Here is a 22,614-nt window from a genome sequence, read left to right on the forward strand (position 1 = left end):
CGTCTTAGCAGACACTGACTGTTAGTACCTACGTACTAGGAACACACATCTAGCACATGTACAAAATCGACAGTCACATCACACGACATCACAGGACATCACCAGACATCACAGGACATCACATGACATTCAACATCCATTCGGATCTTAGACCATGATTTATCGGCAATGTAGCTAGCAATCACATCTAGGTCCAATCGGGACCTCAACGATGTCCGATTGTCTAACCCCTATTGCAACCATGTCTATTCGAGATCAATCAGACCAAAATGCTGCAGTCATTTCGGCTATCAATTCCTGCACTCACAAGAAGTCAAGAACAAATCAGTATCATAATCAGGAATTCCATTTCATAAAGTCATCCAGCAGAATACTGTCAGCTCTCAATATCCCTGAAGCTCAAAGAGACATCAGTGACTTTAGTATCAAAATCGAGGCATCTGTTGACAAAGGAGTGGAGTAACTCCCCTCTTGTGCATCCCACTGCACCAGATCTCCGACCAAGCTGAATTCTGGGTTCCGTTTGGAGTAGACTATGCTAAACCAAAGCATCGAGGTAAAGTTTCACAATCCGAGGAGTATCTGCTAGGTCCTCCTCCTCCATCCACTTTGCATCAAATGCAGGAAAGTTCTTGAACTAAACCAAGAACCGCCTTCGGACTTTACCTTTCTTCGTATCATTATGTGACAAAATCTGTTCAAGAACAAGGATCTCCTCGTTTTCTTCCACTGCGGGTTGCTCATCAGGCTCCCCATCATCAGGCACATCACCCTTAACAGGGTTCAAGAGACTCACATGCAATGCATTATGAATCCTCCAAGTATCTGGCAGTTCCAATCGGAAGGAGACATCATTTATCTTGTCAGTGATCTGGAAAGGTCCGTAGTATCACATACTAAGCTTTGGAAAAAGCCTCTCCTTTCCCTTTTTCTTTCGCAGGCGTGCCTTCTCAAAAGTAAGAGCACCCAATCATCCTCCTTCAATTTCAAGTCGCGACGATGGCGATCCGCTGCCTTTTTCTGTCGTTCTTGAGACTCCTGTAAACTCTCGCGAACCTTGGCAAAAGCCGTATCCAAATCTCGCAAATATTCATCCGCTTCCAATATCTAATCTTTCGTGCTCAGGAAGGATGGAACCTTCGCAGCACTTTCAACAATCTCACATGGCATCTTCCCCGTCGAAGAGTGTACTGTGTTATTGTAGGCAAATTCCACCAAAGGTGAGTTCTTTTCCCTTTGAGTCTTCTGATCCGAGATACAAGACTTCAATAAATCTAAAATCACTGAACTGGCAATCTCAAATTGCCCGTCAGTCTGCAAGTGGAACGATGACGAGAACTGCAACTGCGTGCCAATGTTCTCCCAAATTGCCTTCCAAAACAAACTCATAAATCTGGGGTCTCTGTCGGAGACAATCGTCTTAGACGTGCCATGTAATCGAGAAATCATCGTGATCTTTCTGTGTTCTCGGGAGATCAAAAATGAAATCCATTGCAATACTTTCCCAGGGGTGGGTGGGTACGGGTAAAGGCTGTAACAATCCCTGTGCCTTATGCCTGTCAAACTTGACCTTCTGGCATACCAAGCAACTGCGCACAAACTCTTCCACATCCTTTTTGAGTCTCGGCCCAAAGAAGTATCTCTCTACCCCCTTCATGGTGGTAGCAATGCCGCGGTGACCCGTAAAAGGTGAACAGTGGCATTCAGTCATAACCTTATCCCTCAACGGCTGTGTAACACACAACATAGTCTTTTTCATCAAGTAGCCTTCCTGAAGGGAGTATCCCGCTACTGTCTCCCCATCCCGTATCCATGTGAAAATATCTGCAAAATCTGTATCTGTGGCATACTGATCGACCATATCCTTGAAGCTCCTATGATGTATCGCAGAAATAGCCAGAACCAACAGTTTCCGAGACAAAGCATCTGCCACCACATTCTTTTGTCCCTACACATGGACAATCTGGAAGTGGAACTATGACAAGATGTTCGTCCACCGCATCTGCTTTTCCGAAAGCTGCTTCTGTGACAAGAAGTAGCGCAAACTCTGATGGTCTGTAAAGACAGTAAAATCCGCTTCGAGTAGGTAATGCCGCCACTGAGTAAGAGCATGGATAACCGCCAAAAGCTCTTTCTCATAAATCTGTGCTGTCATCTCCGGCCTAGAGAACAAACGGCTCTCGTAAGCTATGACATGGCCTTCTTGCATCAAGACCGCACCCAGACTACAACCACAAGCATCACAATATACTTCAAATGACTTCTGCAAGTCCAGCAAAGTCAAAATAGGTCCCGTAGTCAATTTCTCTTTCAGTGTCTGAAAGGCAGTCACCTCTGTGGTTCCCCACGAAAAAGGTACTCCTTTCTGTGTCAAGGTATGCAAAGGGGAAGCAACCTCTGCAAACTTTCGTATGAACCGCCTGTAGTACAAACACAATCCCAAGAAGCTTCTAACTTCATGGACATTCCTCAAATCGGGCCAATCACGGATAGTCTCTATCTTGGCCGGGTCCATTTGCACTCCTGCTGCTGACACAATGTGTCCCAAAAAGTGTATCTCTGGTAGGAAAAATTCACTTTTCTTTGCATTAATCACTAACGTGTGATCTCGTAATGCCTGAAAGACTTGAAGCAGATGATCTCTGTGTTCTGCCTCATTCTTGGAGAAAACAATGATGTCGTCAAAGAAAGTGCCAACAAATAGCCTGTACTCTCGAAAAATCCTGTCCACCATCTGGTTAAATGTCGCAAGAGCATTGGTTAAGCCAAAAGGCATCACCAAAAACTCAAATAACCCAAAAGTCGTTCGAATAGTTGTCTTGTAGACATCTCCTGGCGCTATCCTGATCTGATGATATCGACTCTTCAAGTCAATCCTGCTAAAGCACGAGGATCCCTGTAACCTGTCAAGTATATCATTGATCCTAGGAATCGGAAATCTGTTCTTGATGGTGATTTCGTTGAGAGTGCTATAATCGATGCACATTCTCCAAGATCCGTCTTTCTTCAAAACCAACAACACTGGAGAGCAATACGGTGAAGTACTAGGCAGGACAAGACCCTTTTCCAAGAGGTCTTTCACTGGGTTCATAATCTTTTCATTCTGTACTCGGCTCACACGATAAGGTGGCCGATTCGGTGGCGTGCTTCCAGGTATCAGATCAATGGTTTGATCTTCAAGCCCTCTGAAAAGCAATCGGCATGAGTGTGGAGAAAAATCTTGGCGTTCTTTTGATCAGGTCAAAACATATTCAACCTTTATCCATCGTTCAGTTCTCTTCCAAAAGAATGAGTAAGTGTCACAAAGTGATGACGTGGCGGACAGCAGAAACCCTAAAATTCCTGCAAACCCTAATTTTTGCCAAAAACCCTAAATTTCGGAAATCGCGGAGGCGGATTTTTTTTGGAAAATGATGAGCGACGCGAATTTTGCTTTTGCTTTTTTTTTTTTTTTTTAAAAGAGAAAAGACTCTCAAGAGAGAGAGAACTGATGCTTTTGATTTTAAAAGCTTTTGGGGCTCTGCTTTTGGGCATCCCTTGTAACCTTTAAATTAGTGGTGAGGGCCTCACTTCTCAGAGCATCTGGACGCAGAGTCTGAGAGTGAAACCCTAACCGCTCTCTTGTACTTTGATGATTGATTAATACAAAAAGAAATACCGAAAGGGGCGCCAGTCTTTGGGGCCAATATCTCTAGGCACGGAACTCCGCCGGGCCAGTGCAAATCTATTGTGATCTGTGAATTGTTTTGAAGTGGTTATTTGGTGCTGTCGCGGTTGATTCTTGACTTGGAGTGTCCAAGTTTGTTACAGTGGTATTAGAGCACGGCCGATTTCTCTTCTACGGGAAATCCGATCCCCGAAATTTTTTTTCCGCGGCACCTATGGCTTCAGGCAATGATCAGTCGACTCCCTCTGCATCTGGAGATGCGGGCTGGGATCACAACGAAGATTCAGACAGAGAGTATGGCCCGCCTTGGCCTACTTAGGCGGAGCGGCGAGAGATAGAGCGTCGCCAGTTTCAGCGATGCAACAATGATGATGCTCAATTTTGCCAAGGACCCGAAGATGGCAAAATATATGAACCAGACCTCTTTGGAAGAGGTACAGACGGAGTGGCAGAGAACCACAACACCACTCCCGAAACCCGCTCTCAAGAAACCTTCTGCCTCCAAGAAATATACGGAGAAGGAACTGGAGAACGTGGTTGATGCACGGATTGCTCAGCTTTTCGACGTGCAAAAGAAAGGCAAAAAGCACGGCAAAAAGCAGAACAAAGGTACTGACTTCCCGGGATATTTGGGTCGTCAGTCTACATTCGACAAAGCAAAGAAACGGAAGAAGCGTGTTCGATATGAAGGAGTACCCAGTTCTTCTTCTTCTTCTTCTGACAGTTCTTCTAGCTCCTCGGATTAGAGCGAAGAAGACAGAAAAAGCAAAAAGCGAAGCAAGACACAAAGCTTCGGAAAGGGCAAGAAAAAGGCAAAGCAGGCTACATCTCGCCCAGAGACCGACAGTTCTACTGAGGACTCGTCTACAAACAGCTCAGATTCCGATGACGGAAAGTTTTATGCGAACAAGAAGAATTTTTACAAAGCCAACCAGTATGACTTTCTCGAAGATAAAAGCAAGAAAGTCCGAGAGTTTAAGGAAGGTGGCCACTCGATCAAGTTTGATACTTTTCAGGATACTCAGATGCTTCGAAGGCTTTGTCTTTTATTCAGCAGTTTGACATCGCTTTCGCGGGAGGACGCTATTCAGAGCACTCCAAGATTCGGAGAGCTGACTCTTACTTTAAGGGGAATGCTCGCACTTGGTGGTCCACGCTTCTATTAAGCAAGATTGTGCCAGTTACATGGCTGAAATTCAAGAGGCTTTTTATTTCTTCTTGGTTGACTCAAGAGTTTGAGCGAGATATACGAGCTGCTTGGAACCATCTCCGGATGACCAAGAGCGATACAGTGAATTCTTATTGTGAAAGATTCTGGAGCTCTTTTCTACCCGCATCTTCATTCAAGAAGATCTCATTCAGAGAACAGATTGAGCGGTTTACCTTGGGTATACCTACAGAGATCCGAGACCACTGCTTGGAACAGAAGTCAACTTCTATTCAGGAGTTGATGAGTCATGCGAAGCGGGGCTTTGCAATTCACTCTGGCAATCTGACCTACCCCACAGATGAGGCCATGACACAACGAGCCGAACAGACTTCTGGGAATGAAAGTAGAATGAAAAAGAGCAACCCAGAGAAAAAAAAAGGATGCACAACCCAAGCTTACTCCTGAGGAGAGAGCTCGCTTCATCAGAGAGGGGAAGTGCTTTGGATGCGGGGAACATGGACATATCTCCGCGAAGTGCCCTGATAAGGCACAGAAAGAACAGAATGATAAAGACAACGACAGGTCTGAGAGTTCGAGAGCAGCTGAGGAATGTGGCAGAAAAGGCAGATAGAAAAGCAGAACTGGTACCACATGGCGTGGGACCTGCACCGAATCTAATGAATGAAAGTACAAACTTTGCCGCTTTCGGAGCAAAGTGAAGGATCAGGAAGCTCTTTTGAAGGAGCCAAGGCCAACTTCTTTTCACTTGGAATTGGTGGCTCGATTTGGAACTACGCCCGACAGACTGACGCCACAGGCGGAGGTAGTTCGACTGGCACACGGATGGGATGTTGCCATTACACCGAGCATTGGCAAACTTTGTTTGCAATGACAGGGGTGTTCAGGGCACGCGAGTGACGTTCTACTCGGGATCCCTTGGTACCACAAGAACTACGCCGTGGTTGACTACCGGGCCGAGAAAGCGACTTTGATAAATGAAGGGCTTAAGAGATTGTACTTGATGAACTTCAGTTTTCTTACTCATTCTTTTGGGAGAACTGAACGATGGATAAAGGTTGAATATGTTTTGACCTGATCAAAAGAACGCCAAGATTTTTTTCTCCACGCTCATGCCGATTGCTTTTGAGAGGGCCTGAAGATCATACCATTGATCTGATATCTGGAAGCACGCCACCGAATCGGCCACCTTAACGTGTGAGCCGAGTACAGAATGAAAAGATTATGAACTCAGTGAAAGACCTCTTGGAAAAGGGTCTTGTCCAGCCTAGTACTTCACCGTATTGCTCTCCAGTGTTTTTGGTTTTGAAGAAAGACGGATCTTGGAGAATGTGCATCGATTATAGCACTCTCAACGAAATCACCATCAAGAACAGATTTCCGATTCCTAGGATCGATGATATACTCGACAGGTTACAGGGATCCTCGTGCTTTAGCAGGATTGACTTGAAGAGTGGATATCATCAGATCAGGATAGCACCAGGAGATGTCTACAAGACAGCTTTTCGGACGACTTTTGGGTTATTTGAGTTTTTGGTGATGCCTTTTGGCTTAACCAATGCTCCTGCGACATTTAACCGGATGATGGATAGGATTTTTCGAGAGTACAGGCTATTTGTTGGCACTTTCTTTGACGACATCATTGTTTTCTCCAAGAATGAGGCAGAACACAGAGATCATCTGCTTCAAGTCTTTCAGGCATTACGAGATCACACGTTAGTGATTAATGCAAAGAAAAGTGAATTTTTCCTACCAGAGATACACTTTTTGGGACACATTGTGTCAGCAGCAGGAGTGCAAATGGACCCGGCCAAGATAGAGACTATCCGTGATTGGCCCGATTTGAGGAATGCCCATGAAGCTAGAAGCTTCTTGGGACTGTGTTCGTACTACAGGCGGTTCATACGAAAGTTTGCAGAGGTTGCTTCCCCTTTTGCATATCTTGACACAGAAAGGAGTACCCTTTTCGTGGGGACCCACAGAGGTGACTGTCTTTCGGACATTGAAAGAGAAATTGACTACGGGACCTATTTTGACTTTGCCGGACTTGCAGAAGTCATTTGAAGTATATTGTGATGCTTGTGGTCGTAGTTTGGGTGCGGTCTTGATGCAAGAAGGCCATGTCATAGCTTACGAGAGCCGTTTGTTCTCTAGGCCGCAAATGACAGCACAGATCTATGGGAAAGAGCTTTTGGCGGTTATCCATGCTCTTACTCAGTGGCGGCATTACCTACTCGGAGCGGATTTTACTGTCTTTACAGACCATCAGAGTTTGCGCTACTTCTTGTCACAGAAGCAGCTTTCGGAAAAGCAGATGCGATGGGTGAACATCTTGTCACAGTTCCACTTCCAGATTGTCCATGTGCAGGGACAGAAGAATGTGGTGGCAGATGCTTTGTCTCGAAAACCGTTGGTTCTGGCTATTTCCGCGATACATCATAGGAGCTTCGAGGATATGGTCGATCAGTGTGCCACAGATACAGATTTTGCAGATATTTTCACACAGATACGGGATGGGGAGACAGTAGCTGGATACTCCCTTCAGGAAGGCTACTTGATGAAAAAGACTATGTTGTGCGTTACACAGCCGTTGAGGAAAAAGGTTATGACTGATTGCCACTGTCCACCTTTTACGGGTCACCGCGGCATTGCTACCACCATGAAAGGGGTAGAGAGAGATTTCTTTTGGCGGAGACTGAAGAAGGATGTGGAAGAGTTTGTGCGCAGTTGCTTGGTATGCCAGAAGGTCAAGTTTGACAGGCATAAGGCACAGGGATTGTTACAACCTTTATCCATACCCACCCGCCCCTGGGAAAATATTGAAATGGATTTCATTTTTTTATCTCCCGAGAATACAGAATGATCACGATGATTTTCCGATTACATGGCACGCCTGAGACGATTGTCTCCGATAGAGACCCCAGATTTATGAGTTTGTTTTGGAAGGCAATTTGGGAGAACATTGGCACGCGGTTGCAGTTCTCGTCATCGTTCCACTTGCAGACTGACGGGCAATTTAAGATTGCCAATTCAGTGATTTTAGATTTATTGAAGTCTTGTATCTCGGATCAGAAGACTCAATGGGAAAAGAACTTACCTTTGGTGGAATTTGCCTACAATAACACGATACACTCTTCGACGGGGAAGATGCCATGTGAGATTGTTGAAACTGCTGCGAAGGTTCCATCCTTCCTGAGCACGAAAAATTAGAAATTTGAAGCGGATGAATATTCGCGAGATTTGGATACGGCTTTTGCCAAGGTTCGCGAGACTTTGCAGGAGTCTCAAGAACGACAGAAAAAAGGCAGCGGATCGCCGTCGTCGCGACTGGAAACTGAAGGAGGATGATTGGGTGCTCTTACTTTTGAGAAGGCACGCCTAAGAAAGAAACAGGGAAAGGAGAGGCTTTTTCCAAAGCTTAGTATGTGATACTACGGACCTTTCCAGATTACTGACAAGATAAATGATGTCTCCTTCCGATTAAAACTGCCAGATACTTGGAGGATTCACAATGCATTGCATGTGAGTCTCTTGAACCCTGTTAAGGGTGATGTGCCTGATGATGGGGAGCCTGATGAGCAACCCAAAGTGGAAGAAAACGAGGAGATCCTTGTTCCTGAACAGATTTTGGCACATAATGATACGAAGAAAGGTAAAGTCCAAAGGCGGTTCTTGGTTAAGTTCAAGAACTTTCCTGCATTTGATGCGAAGTGGATGGAGGAGGAGGACCTAGCAGATACTCCTCGGATTGTGAAACTTTACCTCGATGTTTTGGTTTAGCATAGTCTACTCCAAACGGAACCCAGAAACTCAGCTTGGCCGAAGATCTGGTGCAGTGGGATGCACAAGAGGGGAGTTACTCCGCTCCTTTGTCAACAGATGCCTTGATTTTGATACTAAAGTCACTGATGTCTCTTTGAGCTTCAGGGATACTGAGAGCTGACAGTATTCTGCTGGATGACTTTATGAAATGGAATTCCTGATTATGATACTGATTTGTTCTTGACTTCTTGTGAGTGCAGGAACTGATAGCCGAAATGACTGCAGCATTTTGGTCTGATTGATCTCGAATAGACATGGTTGCAATAGGGGTTAGTCAATCGGACATCGATGAGGTCCCGATTGGACCTAGATGTGATTGCTAGCTACATTGCCGATAAATCATGGTCTAAGATCCGAATGAATGTTGAATGTCATGTGATGTCCTGTGATGTCTGGTGATGTCCTGTGATGTCGTGTGATGTGACTGTCGATTTTGTACATGTGCTAGATGTGTGTTCCTAGTACGTAGGTACTAACAGTCAGTGTCTGCTAAGACGGTTTATGGCTTTTGTCGGTTTTGTAGGCGTAATCGCGGTCGATTACAATGCTTTCAAGAGGGGGGTATGTCACAAAGTGATGACGTGGCGGACAGCAGAAACCCTAATTTCTGCCAGAAACCCTAAAATTCCTGCAAACCCTAATTTTTGCCAAAAACCCTAAATTCCGGAAATCGCGGAGGCGGATTATTATAAAAAAAAAAAAAATTGGAAAATGATGAGCGACGCGAATTTTGCTTTTGCTTTTTTTTTTTTTTTTAAAAAGAGAAAAGACTTTCAAGAGAGAGAGAACTGATGCTTTTGATTTTAAAAGCTTTTGGGGCTCTGCTTTTGGGCATCCCTTGTAACCTTTAAATTAGTGGTGAGGGCCTCACTTCTCAGAGCATCTGGACGCAGAGTCTGAGAGTGAAACCCTAACCGCTCTCTTGTACTTTGATGATTGATTAATACAAAAAGAAATACCGAAAGGGGCGCCAGTCTTTGGGGCCAATATCTCTAGGCACGGAACTCCGCCGGGCCAGTGCAAATCTATTGTGATCTGTGAATTGTTTTGAAGTGGTTATTTGGTGCTGTCGCGGTTGATTCTTGACTTGGAGTGTCCAAGTTTGTTACAGTAAGAAACTGAAGTTCATCAAGTACAATCTCTAAGCCCTTCATTTATCAAAGTCGCTTTCTCGGCCCGGTAGTCAACCACGGCGTAGTTCTTGTGGTACCAAGGGATCCTAAGTAGAACGTCACTCGCGTGCCCTGAACACCCCTGTCATTGCAAACGATGTTTGCCAATACTCGGTGTAATGGTAACATCCCATCCGCGTGCCAGTCGAACTACCTCCGCCTATGGCATCAGTCTGTTGGGCGTAATTCCAAATCGAGCCGCCAATTCCAAGTGAAAAGAAGTTGGCCTTGGCTCCTTCAAAAGAGCTTCCTCATCCTTCACTTTGCCCCAAAAGCGGCAAAGTTTGTACTTTCATTCATTAGATTCGGTGCAGGTCCCACGCCATGTGGTACCAATTCTGTTTTTCTATCTGCCTTTTCTGCCATGTTCCTCAGCTGCTCTCGAACTCTCAAGCCTGTCGTCGTCTTTATCATGCTGTTCTTTCTATGCCTTTTTAGGACACTTCGCGGAGATATGTCCCTGTTCCCCGCATCCAAAGCACTTCCCCTCTCTGATGAAGCGAGCTCTCTCCTCAGGAGTAAGCTTGGGTCGTGCATCCTTTTTTCTCTGGGTTGCTCTTTTTCTTTCTATTTTCATTCCCAAAAGTCTGTTCAGCTCGTTGTGTCATGGCCTCATCTGTGGGGTAGGTCAGACTGCCAGAGTGAATGGCAAAGCCCAGCTTCGCATGACTCATCAACTCCTGAATAGAAGCTGACTTCTTTCCAAGCAGTGATCTCGGATCTCTGTAGGTAGACCCAAGGTAAACCGCTCAATCTGTTCTCTGAAAGAGACCTTCTTGAATGAAGAGGCGAGTAGAAGAGAGCTCCAGAATCTTTCACAATAAGCATTGATTGTATCTTTCTTGGTCATCCGAAGATGGTTCCAAGCAGCTCGTATATCTCGCTCAATCTCTTGAGTCAACCAAGAAGAAATAAAAAGCCTCTTAAATTTCAGTCGTTTAACTGGCGCAGTCTTGTTTAAAAGAAGCGTGGACCACCAAGTACGAGCATTCCCCTTAAAGTAAGAGGCAGCTCTCCGAATCTTGGAGTGCTCTGAATAGCGTCCTCCCGCGAAAGCGATGTCAAACTGCTGTATAAAAGACAAAGCCTTCGAAGCATCTGAGTATCCTGAAAAAGTATCAAACTTGATCGAGTGGCCACCTTCCTTAAACTCTCAGACTTTCTTGCTTTCATCTTCGAGAAAGTCATACTGGTTGGCTTTGTAAAAATTCTTCTTGTTCGCATAAAACTTTCCGTCATCGGAATCTGAGCTGTCTGTAGACGAGTCCTCAGTAGAACTGTCAGTCTCTGGGCGAGATGTAGCCTTCTTTGCCTTTTTCTTGCCCTTTCCGAAGCTTTGTTTCTTGCTTCGCTTTTTGCTTTTCCCGTCTTCTTCGCTCGAGTCTGAAGAGCTAGAAGAACTGTCAGAAGAAGAAGAAGAAGAAGAAGAAGAACTGGGTAGGCCTTCAAACTTGACGCGCTTCTTCAGTTTCTTTGCCTTGTCGAATGTCGACCGACGACCCAAATATCCCAAGAAGTCAGTGCCTTTCTTCTGCTTTTTACTGTGCTTTTTGTCCTTCTTTTGCACGTCGAAAAGCTGAGCAATCCGTGCATCAACCACGTTCTCTAGTTCCTTCTCCGTATATTTCTTGGAGGCAGAAGATTTCTTGAGAGCGGGTTTCGGGAGTGGTGTTGTGGTTCTCTGCCACTCTGTCTGTACCTCTTCCAAAGAGGTCTGGTTCATATATTTTGTCATCTTCGGGTCCTTGGCAAAATTGAGCATCATCTTTGTTGCATCGCCGATCAACTGGCGACGCTCTATCTCTCGCCGCTCCGCCTAAGTAGGCCAAGGCGGGCCATACTCTGCCTGAATCTTCGTTGTGATCCCAGCCCGCATCTCCAGATGCAGAGGGAATCGACTAATCATTGCCTGAAGCCATAGGTGTCGCGGAAAAAAAAAATCGGGGATCGGATTTCCCGTAGAAGAGAAATCGGTCGTGCTCTGATACCATTGTAACAGACTTGGACACTTCAAGTCAAGAATCAACCGCGACAGCACCAAATAACCACTTCAAAACAATTCACAGATCACAATAGATTTGCACTGGCCCGGCGGAGTTCCGTGCCTAGAGATATTGGCCCCAAAGACTGGCGCCCCTTTCGGTATTTCTTTTTGTATTAATCAATCATCAAAGTACAAGAGAGCGGTTAGGGTTTCACTCTAAGACTCTGCGTCCAGATGCTCTGAGAAGTGAGGCCCTCACCACTAATTTAAAGGTTACAAGGGATGCCCAAAAGCAGAGCCCCAAAAGCTTGAAAGCAAAAGCAGATTCTCTCTCTCTCTCTCTCTCAATGAGAGTCAGTAAAAAGCAAGTTCTCTTTTTCTCTTTCTTTCTCCCAAATCAAAGCGAAAAGCTGAGATTTGCGTCGCTAAAAATTTCCCCAAAAAAAAAAATAATAATAATAAATAAATATTCCGCCTCCGCGATTTCCGAAAATTAGGGTTTCTGGCAAAAATTAGGATTTGCAAGAATTTTAGGGTTTCTGCTGTCCGCCACGTCATCACTTTGTGACAACCGCCAGATAACGCAAGAGATCGCGAGACTACGAAGCACGGAAGTCGCTTTTCCCGCGCAAGAGCGACAGGTATCTATTGTGGATTCGCCATACGAATTGTTGTCGCGTGTTTGTGTGTGTGTTTGCAGGTACTTCATCGCAAAGGAGAAGCGAGAAGGCTTCGGCCTACGCTTGGGAATTCCGGGAACGGAATTCGGAAATTGTCTGCGGAGTCTCGACTCCAAGTATAGACGGAAAACGGATTGAGAGCTCGTCTCTCGGATTTCCCTTACGAGAAGGAACGACCATCGAGTCAGAGATTTAGAACGGAGGGGTTTTCTCCGATTCTTGTGCTTGTAAAAAGATTCTCCCTAATAAAGAATTCTCTTTAAGGGGGGGGGGGGGGGGGGGGACCAGCCCATCTTCTGGTCCCAGTATTGTGTCGATCTTCTCTCTCTCTCTATTTATTTCTCTCTATATCTTTTGGCTTCAGTATTAAGTGATAAATTCTATTTATCCGAATGTATTCTATATTGTTATGCGCTCCCGTTTGTGACAGGGAGTAGGAGCAGAGGAAGGCATGAGCCTCTGCAAGATAGAAGCGCTTTGAGGAACTAGAGCCAGATCAGCCCAAGGGTTTCGTACTCGAGTTTGGGAAGTAGATCCACGGATCCGAGAGTGGTAGACTCTCAAGATGTGATCCGGAAGTTGAAATTCCCAAGGAAGGACTTCATGTCCGGGAAAGCAGAGTAATTCTGCAGGAAGAGGTCTCTGGGAAAAGAGTCGGAAAAGGGATGCCATGCCCTGAGTCTGGAAGGTGAGATCCAGAGACGAGAACCTTGATTCTCGAGGAATTGGAATAAGGAACGAAAGTTCCGTGGAATAGGGTTATGCCCTAGGAATCGGAAGCTAAGGCTTCCAGGAACCATCAAGCCTTATTCTAGAACGAACGTGGTAATATGTTCGATTCAAGTGCTTGTATAGACTTCTCCTCAGTAATAAAGATACTATTACCGGGGGGGGGGGGGGGGCAGCCCATCTTCTGGTCCCCAATACTGTGTCGATCTTCTCACTCTCTATCTCTCTCCCTTTATCTATTTCTCTCTATATACTCTGACTTCAATATTAAGTGATAAAATCTATTTATCTGAATGTATTTTATATTGTTATGCGCTCCCGTTTGTGACAAGCGGACTATTCCATTCGGGATGGCTACTTGATGAAGAAAACCATGTTGTGTGTTACACAACTGTTGAGGGAAAAGGTTCTAACCGAATGCCGCTGTCCACCTTTTACGGGTCACCGATGCATTGCTACCACCTTGAAAGGGGTAGAGAGATACTTCTTTTGGCCGAGACTCAAGACGGATGTGGACGAGATTGTGCGCAGTTGCTTGGTATGCCAGAAGGTCAAGTTTGACAGGCATAAAGCATAGGGATTGCTACAGCCTTTTTACCCATACCCACCCGCCCCGGGGAAAGTATTGCAATGGATTTCATCTCCCGAGAACACAGCGTGGGCACGATTGTTTATTGCCCAGGTCTTCAGATTACATGGCATGCCTGAGACAATTGTCTCCGACGGGACCCCAGGTTCACGAGTTTGTTTCGGACGGCTATTTGGGAGAACATAGGCACGCGGTTGCAGTTCTCGTCATCGTTCTACCCACAGACTGACAGGCAATCAGTGATTGCTAATTCAGTAGTATTGAATTTGTTGAAGTCTTCTTTGTTGGATCAGAAGACTACTTGGGAAAGGTTTTTACCTTTGGTGGAATATGCCTACAGAAACTCAATTAACTCTTTGATGAGGAAGGTGCCATTTGATTTCAAGGAGACTTGGTGTTATTAGATGTTGCTTCGCATCGATATAAGACAGTGAAGTCTGTCTTTCCTAAGTTATGGCCCAAATATTATGGTCCTTTCAAGATTTTGAAGAAATATTCTACAAGCAAAACAAACTTGAACTTCCACCAGCATGGGAAAAAATTCACCCAACATTTCATATTTCTTGGCTAAGAAATATGTTCCAAGAGATTCAATTATTCAAGATGTCTCATCCTATGTTCCAGAAATTAAAGAAGAGCACTTGATTTTAGTCCCAGAACTTATACTTGATGTTCATCAGAAGGAAATAAGACGGAAGATTATTACAGATCTTGAGGAATCCGACTCTACTTGGAAAACGGACGAAGAAATGCAACAATACCCTAACCTCCTACAAGAAATTTTTGATTTATTTTAAATGAGAGGGAATGTCTCAATTGTGACATATTATTAGTCTTGGTATTACCTTCTTCACTTCATTCTTTTGCAGATACAAAGATGCACCATATCCAACCCCGATTCTCCAAAGGATGCGTCTCTTCGCCCCAAAGTCGCACATGTTCGACAAATAGCCATGCCTCTTTAGCGAATGGTTGCACCTTTAGGGTGAAGGGTCACGACTCTACAACAGAGGGACACGACTATTGGCATAGAGTCATGTCTTTTGACCTATGGTCATGTCTCTTCATCGTGTCTCTTCAGTTTCTATATAAGAATGCCATTGTAACACATTTCAATCAATCAACACATTCAGTCTCTTGAGTCTTTGTCTCTAGTTCTAGTTCAGTTTCAGTTTTTATCCCACTAAAGAATCTCTAGTCTTTTCCCCACTTTCACGTTCATTACAACATTTTGTTTCATTTTGTTTAGGATGTTAGTCTTTCTTTCAGCACACAGACTTTGTATTAGATTCACCTGTTTGTAACTTGTTAGTCTCATAAGTCATTTTGGCCTTTTGTAGACATTGATTCATTTCTATTATATTTCCTCTCTCTTTCTACCAAGGGATCTCTCTTCTCCACGGTGCCTTGTTCATGATTGTGACATTGCAAGTGTTCTCTTGTGTTAAGAGGATCTTATCGGAGCCAAGGCAGATCAAAGTCGAGGTGTCCATCAGATCGGAGGCAAGTTCTTCTCGTCTTTGCATCTTTTGCTGCCCATCCTGACACCAACATCGTCTATTAGTCTCATGTATGAACAAAGTAGTGAGTCCCAAGTTTCCGACGATCATCTTGATGAGTCTCTCGTTAAGTGTTATGGACGTGTCAACGATCAGCGCATTGTGAACTTCTTTGACTTTGGCAATATGTATCATGTGATTAGTGATTCTCTTGTGAAGAGGGCATGCTTAGAAGCTATTCAACCAACTCTTATTGCGTATCACGTGACACATCCAACCCTATGTGTCCGTGGACAAGCTACAGCATGATCAAGGTTCAGTCAGTCCAGTTAGTCAGTCTAAATTAGAAGTGATCTGGCACTTTTGTGAGTCTATTCGTAGACCGTGCATGTCCAGACACTTAGAATAGATGCATATCCGCTGGTTGCACACAGCATGACCATCAGATTCCAGTCAGATCGCATCAGTAGCATTTTTACAATGCATAGGCCTATTTTCCCTATTTTTGACATTTTTCACTTATTATTTTTAAGTGACTTTTGTTGGGAAGTAGGTAGGGCAATTTTGCTAAGTTTGTATATAAGCAAACCAAAGTTAGCACTAATTGGCAGAAGAGGCAGCAGGAGCACCTTGCTCAACAGGCAACTTCTCAAGCAAGAACTTGGTGGTCTCCCCTCCAAGCAAGAAGGACTCAACACCTAGCGTTTTCCTCATCGGCATCCACCATTGGCGTTTTCTCCAGCAAGTAGTCGTAGCCATCTAGTCCTTGCCCTAGCGTTTTGCATCAGCAACCCATCAGCAACTTCAGGCCTAACGTTTTTGATCCTTGCCATCGCTAGCAGGTTCTCAAGCCTAGCGTTTTCAGCAGCCTGCAAACACCAGCGTTTTCAGCCCTTGCCATCGCCAACAGATCCCCCATGCCTAGCGTTTTTGGTCCTTGCAAGCATAGCCTCAAATTTCAGCCTTTGGACCATTGCGGCAGGTGATTTTCAGCCATAAAAGACCATCACTTTTCAGCCTTAAGACCTGCAGAATTTCAACGACAAAGATCAGCAGAATCAGCCCCAAAACCAGCGTTTTTGGATTTGTAGCAAATTTCAGCCCATAGCATTTTTGGACAGCAGATAAAGGATTGCAGATTTCAGTCCTTAGGTTGGTCTCGCCATCACCGTCGTCATCGCCGACATAGCCTAGACTTGCATCAGTCACATGCATTCAGTTTGTACCAATTTGTGCAATCATAAGTAGACCACTCTCGCCGACGAGAGTGGGGCCTTCGGAGGAGGGTTTTACGTCTCTGGTGTCGTATCTCTCTTCTCTCTCTATCTCTCAGTCTCATACACTTGCACGCACAGTGTCCATTCACTTTGTTTGTGATCATAGCACTCTCTCATTAAGAACGGAAGGCTCTACCTTCCATAAGAACAAAAGGAACCTTGAGCACAGTTCGGAGCACTCATCTTGAGCAAAGCGCAAACATTCATTCCACTGCACCTGACATTGGTATCAGAGCTCTGTGTGCTTCGGTTTCGCAAACTCAAGAGAAGAACCACCAAGAACCAAGAACCTAAAGAAGAACCTCAAGAACCAAGAACCCCAAGAACCCAAGAAGAACCATCGAGCCCAAGAACCCAAGGAACCTCTCCCAAATTTTTTTCCTGAAGAATCTTTTGAGTCCTGACCATGGATTTACCAGATTCCATCTTCATTGCCATGTCTTTAAAAGAAGGTCGACATCGGATACACGAGAACCCAGATCTTGAATACCAAGATCTCCTAGCTTTGTATGCGGATATGGAAGGAGTTGGAGACAAGATCCCTAACCTCTTCTGCATTCGTATTCGCATGTAGCGTGCATCCATTTCCCTCGTCATAGAACCTTTGAAAAGGACTCCGGAACTACACCTCGGTCCCTTAGCACCGGTAATGTTTTCACCACAATCAGTGTTTGGGGAACAGCTCTCCCTACAGCAAGCAGAGTCAGCACTATCTGGTATAGAGCCCAGGCTGATATTCAGCAATCATAGTAAGGCTCGACACCCTTACACGCTGTTTGCATCGCCAACAGTACCCACAGCACCCAGAGCACCCGCAGTACCATCAGACCCTGGTTTCGGAGGAATCTGCATTGGTTTGTGTATCCATGGCATCAGAAGCATTCATCAGTCAGCATCAGAAGTACAGAAAGAAGTTTGGCAGTTGTGCCTCACTTTTAACGGGAGGGAATGTCACGTGCGCACTTCACTTGCACCCATGGACACGCTTCTGCCATAGTCTAGCATGAGTCTTAGCTTAGGACTGAGCATGGCACCTTTGTGAGCCTCTTGCAGGACGTGCATGTCCAGGTCAATCACACTTACATACCCTCTCTTGCACAAGAACAATCATTTCGGTTCGCGCAATAAAATGCCTGCATGATGAAATGACTGTTCTTGAGCAAGAGAGGGTGTGCAAATGTGATTGGCCTGGACATGCACGTCTTGCTAGAGGCTCACAAAGGTGCCAGGCTCAGTCCTAAGCTAAGACTCATGCTAGACTATGGCAAAAGCGTGTCCACGTGGTGCAAGTGAAGTGCGCACGTGACATTGCGGTTTCTCAATTTGCTCTTGGCATGGACTCTTCAATCACGCATGAATGTCCTAATGTGCAAGTCTCTGTTCAAAACGTATCTTTTTGTTGCAAGTTTATTGTCTCTCTTCTCTTTGGATGTGCTATGATTTTAGGCATTAAGTGGTTTCGTGAGATTGATCCAGTAATTAGAAAGATAAGACACTCACTCTCTGAAGAGGGTGTCTCCCCCGTGGTCATTTGCGATGCGCAAGGAATCTCTTCTTTGCCTCTAATCTCTCATGTGCAGGCTAAGTGCGAGCTACGTCGAGGAGCTCAAGCGGCATTCATTTATGCCGCTCCAATGGCTGACCTCAAGACTACAAAAAAATACTCAGGTTTGTTTGAAAAGTATGAGAATCTATTCTTGCATGATGATCTCCCACCACAACTCCCTCTCGGGAGACCGAAGGATCATCGCAATGAACTCATGGAAGGAGCTTAGCCTGTCAACAAAGCTCCCTACCACTTGAACAAATCTCAAGAAGAGGAATTAGAGCGGCAACTAATCGAGCTGGTGCCCAAGGGATTCATGCAACCTAGTGTAAGTTCATTTGTTGCTCCTATTTTGTTTATCCTTAAGAAAGATAGGTGGTCTTCTCGTTTGTGTGTAGATTACAAGGCACTCAACAAGATGACACTCAAAAACAAGTTTCCTATGCCTCGCATTGAGTATATTCTTGATAGGCTCAATGGGGCTAAGGTTTTTAGCAAAGTCACTCTCAAAGAGTGACAAGTGCCATGAATACTTTCAATTGTCTCACGATAGGTAGTTATCGTGACATGATTGGTATATGTGTGTTCATTTTCCTAAATGACATTCTCATTTACTCTACATCTTGGGAACAGTATGAGCAGGATGTAGAGAAGGTTTTAGCTCGTTTAGATGAGTGCCACCTATATATTGCAGCTAAGAAGTCGGAATTTTTTCTAAGGTTACTCATCTAGTCTATATCATCTCTGCAGGCAGTGTCTCAGTGGACCCCGCCAAGGTAGAACACGTTTGTAATTGGGATTTACCCATAACAGCATATGATGTGCGTTCCTTTTTAGGTCTGTGGCAAGCATATAGTTCGCATATTCATGATTTTACACACATTACCTATGCCACATCATCACTCTGGTGTCAAAGTCTATGGTTTCAAATAGAGACTCCAAGTTTAGCAATTTATTGCGTAGAATCTATTTGGAGAGACAAAACTCCCAAATCCGAGTTCTTTGCTCTATTTGTGAAAACTTGAAGGTGACAATGAACACTATGCTCAATTTTGTCACAAGGAAGCCTTTTCTATCTTATTATCAAAGAACATAGTATCTCTATCACTCTCATGGATGGGGGGGGGGGGGGGGGGGGGGGGGGGGGGCGGCGGCGGGTGTAAATAAGAAGAGGAAACTAGAATAACCTGTCTATCACCCCAGTGTGGTAGATTGGTTATCCCAATTCCCTCTAGAGTATCCGGTCTTGAGTTCAAGACTCGTCGAATAGATGTTTGAGATCTCTTGGGATTATCTCTACTATGTTAAAATCTCTATTCTTATTCTTCTTCTTCTTTACAGATGACCAAGACCCTCTTCAAATCACCAATGATACCTTCCACCAATCTCATAGTATGCTTGGCATCTCCATAGAAGTGCCGATCTCACTCGATCTCTATCGAGCACAAGTTGCTAATGCCTGTAACATAAACCAATTTCAAAAATGCCGATGTCTAGTGTGCACAGCAGCTATAAGTCTTGTGCCCTTGCATCCTATTTCTAGTTATGCTATAAAGCCTTGATTGTGCTTTCCCTCAGCATCTAAACTCTGAGCAATTACATAGTTAGCCCATAACTAACAATCACTAACAGTTTTATTTAGTGTTCCATCAATAAAATAACTAGAAACCGTCAATCCTACAATCTCTCTCTTTTCTATAATCAAAAACTGAGTATTTTTCCAGCCAGTTAGTTCAAATTGATAAGCTCGCATGGGGTTCCCCATGGACGTAGTGATCATCACTCACATCATGCTTCACATAAACACACCTCAGAACCACCTACATGCATCGCATTAAGACCTGATTATATGGTGCATCAGGCCCACATATCAAGCGATTTAGCCCGTCAGGTCAGAGCAGGTCTCTAAAAGATCAGAATCCGACAAGTTGTAGAAGCATATTACCAGGTCCTTTTTGGCACATTTTGACTTAATAAGGAATGTGGTTGTTCTTAGTTCAATGCCCTATTTATTAAGGGCGGTTATCGATGAAAAAACAAGTTTATCGCTGATGAGTGTTAGCGCCTCCTACCAGTTGCATTGCCACAAAACTGAAAAAGGGGGGGGGGGGGGGGCCGTCATGCATTTGACTTACAAATACTGGTGGAGCCTCCTCTCCCTCTTCACCTTTCCAGAACTTCACATTTCGGAAAAAGATTTCAGCACTGCTTTTAGGGACATCGGCACGATCTACAGGAAAACCAAGGCTTAATTCAATTATACTAAAGAGTAAACAGCAGGCATATAGCTCAACCCATGCTTACAGTCACGAAAAATGATGTTGTCTCCACGCAGAGACAGGACAAAAAACTGGGAAATCATGATACTCAAAGCACCCCCGTCTCTGGCAACTCACAGCATGTCTGCAAGCACAAAAGTGCATAATTGTTATAGATTGGTAGGAGAGAGAGAGAGAGAGAGAGAGAGAATCTTTAGTTATGTATGAACGCCGAAGTCCATGCAAAAAAAACAATGCTTGATCGTCTGATATATCTGAACTCAGAGAAGCTTATACAAACCAAGCCATTTCAGAAGAATGAACGGCAGCAGTTTCAGCAGCGCTGGTTCAGGCCTGCGATGAGAGCTTAGGAGGGGTGTCGCCACTTGCTTCCTTCGACTTTCTGAGACAAAAGAGCTTTGTTTGGCAGATGGATCCGATCTGGCCCTGGCCCCTTCTCATTGCGTACAATTCCCTACACTGAAATGTTAATGCATGTAGGGAGTGTCATTTGGGTTAGAAAAATTTACCAACATGCCCCTCAAATTTGTGGAAATTCCCAAAACACCTCTATAAGTCCCAAAATGCCATTAAAGTTTATCAAAATTTCCAAAAGACATTGGTATTAGAGGACTAAATTTCTTATGGCATTGTGGGCTCTTAGTATGAAACACATCATTATTTGAGAACACAAATGCCACTATTATTGGGGGAAATTCTGGCATAAGACACTTGAAGATAAATCTCTATTATCAAAAAGGATAAATTGTGTGAGACATAGAGCAATGCATTTTGAGAATTTTTTTATCTATCCAAAAAAATTCCACAAAACACAAAATTTCTACATTGCATCTGGTTGCTCCAAATAGGTTAGATAGTGTTATTATTAAGTTAGATGGCCATGAATGTGGTACTGGAGTGGGCCGGGAATCCTTCGGGGTGAATGGTGACACATAGATGTGCCCAGCCACTTTTAAAGTGAACTATGAGCTAAAGACCAATTCAAGTCTACACAAAGACTAGGGGGCAATGTGCCAAGCCCTCCACATGAGGTCCAAGATGGGACCAAATGAAGTAAGGGAGTGCATCAACTCAACATCTACGAATAAACTCAAAAGCAGCCAAGTCTTCACGATGCGTGCTACTTGGAAGATAGTACTCCATGCGCTTATTCCAAATATGCATGGCCAAGAGTGCCCACATGAAGCTCACCCAAACTTATAGCTTTCTCATTTCTACTCAAGTGGCAAAGAAGCAACCACAAGAACACTAGTGGATGGTTGAAGTTGATGCCACAAGGCCGTTCCAAGGAGAACTTCCAAGCTACTTACTTGCAACATTAACTAGGCTCAATCAAGGCAACTCATAGGTACCAAAGAGGGCCAACCAAAGAGGTTACAAAGGATCAATGGTGTATGCTAATTGGTCCATCCCTTCATCAGGAAAACCTTGGCCATATCTAGGAAGAAATTGAAAGATTGAACATCTTTTTGGCCCGCTTTGTTTGCGATCATCTTCTTAGTCACCACGTCACAAGTCCAAAGATTAACCTTCAAGGTTACACATCAATGCAAAGAAAAATCTCCAAAAATTGACTATCTTTAGGATTTATTGGCGGTGAGTCACAGCTTGACAAGTTTCTCAGAATTCCTTCTCATTACCATAACAGATTGCGACCGGCAAATGATACGGGCCGAAGTGGGTAAATAAAGGTGAGGGTGATGGGTAGCCAAGCAGTTAACTAGTCTCACATTAAAGTGGGGTATTTGTTGCAAGGTGGTGTCTTGCAAAATATATATTTTATGAAGACTCAATATGGATAACATGAATAACTTTTTACTTGCACTCAAAAGCAGTGTGCAAGAGAACTTGGCAAAGCTCTTGTACACAACTCTGGCCCTTTGGAGGCCACATAATTAGGAAAATTGTTGATCAAGGGGAGACCAAGTAGATATCGGCCCTTTGGCTATGAGATGGGTTAAGATAATTGATGTAAGGGCATAAAATAGTAAAAAGATTTGAGTTGGATTAACTATAGATGATCAAAGAGATATAGAGAAGATTAGAATAGGATTGGTAACCAAAAAATGTTGTTTATCCAAAATCCAAGATCTCAATAAACCAAATAGAGCCAATCAATTGTATGCTCAAATCTTGTCAATACACACCTTGAAGATCTCACCCTAAACAAAAATCGAGATTCAATTGCATGTATGGAAACAA

At 44.2% G+C, this 22,614-nt stretch overlaps 1 protein-coding gene across 2 annotated transcripts in view; it reads right to left on the reverse strand.

Annotated features, from left to right (window-relative positions):
* LOC147424113 (Clathrin adaptor complexes medium subunit family protein) overlaps positions 1-20,869 on the reverse strand; it is a 45,058-nt gene extending 24,189 nt beyond the window's left edge. Inside the window, exons 1-3 of one of the 2 annotated variants that reach the window (XM_086500892.1) lie at positions 20,693-20,869; positions 20,438-20,536; positions 20,269-20,363 (exon numbers count right to left, since the gene is read on the reverse strand). In XM_086500892.1, coding sequence (XP_086357018.1) covers positions 20,269-20,363; positions 20,438-20,495 — 153 coding nt within the window. In that variant the 5' untranslated portion in view covers positions 20,496-20,536; positions 20,693-20,869. The remainder of the gene's footprint in view (positions 1-20,268; positions 20,364-20,437; positions 20,537-20,692) is intronic. The other variant, XM_086500891.1, reaches the window with a different exon arrangement.
* Between the last annotated feature and the right edge of the window lie 1,745 nt (positions 20,870-22,614).

This window comes from Adiantum capillus-veneris, chromosome 26, assembly GCF_014529385.1.
Source record: "Adiantum capillus-veneris isolate H3 chromosome 26, ASM1452938v2, whole genome shotgun sequence".
Classification (NCBI taxonomy): domain Eukaryota; kingdom Viridiplantae; phylum Streptophyta; class Polypodiopsida; order Polypodiales; family Pteridaceae; genus Adiantum; species Adiantum capillus-veneris.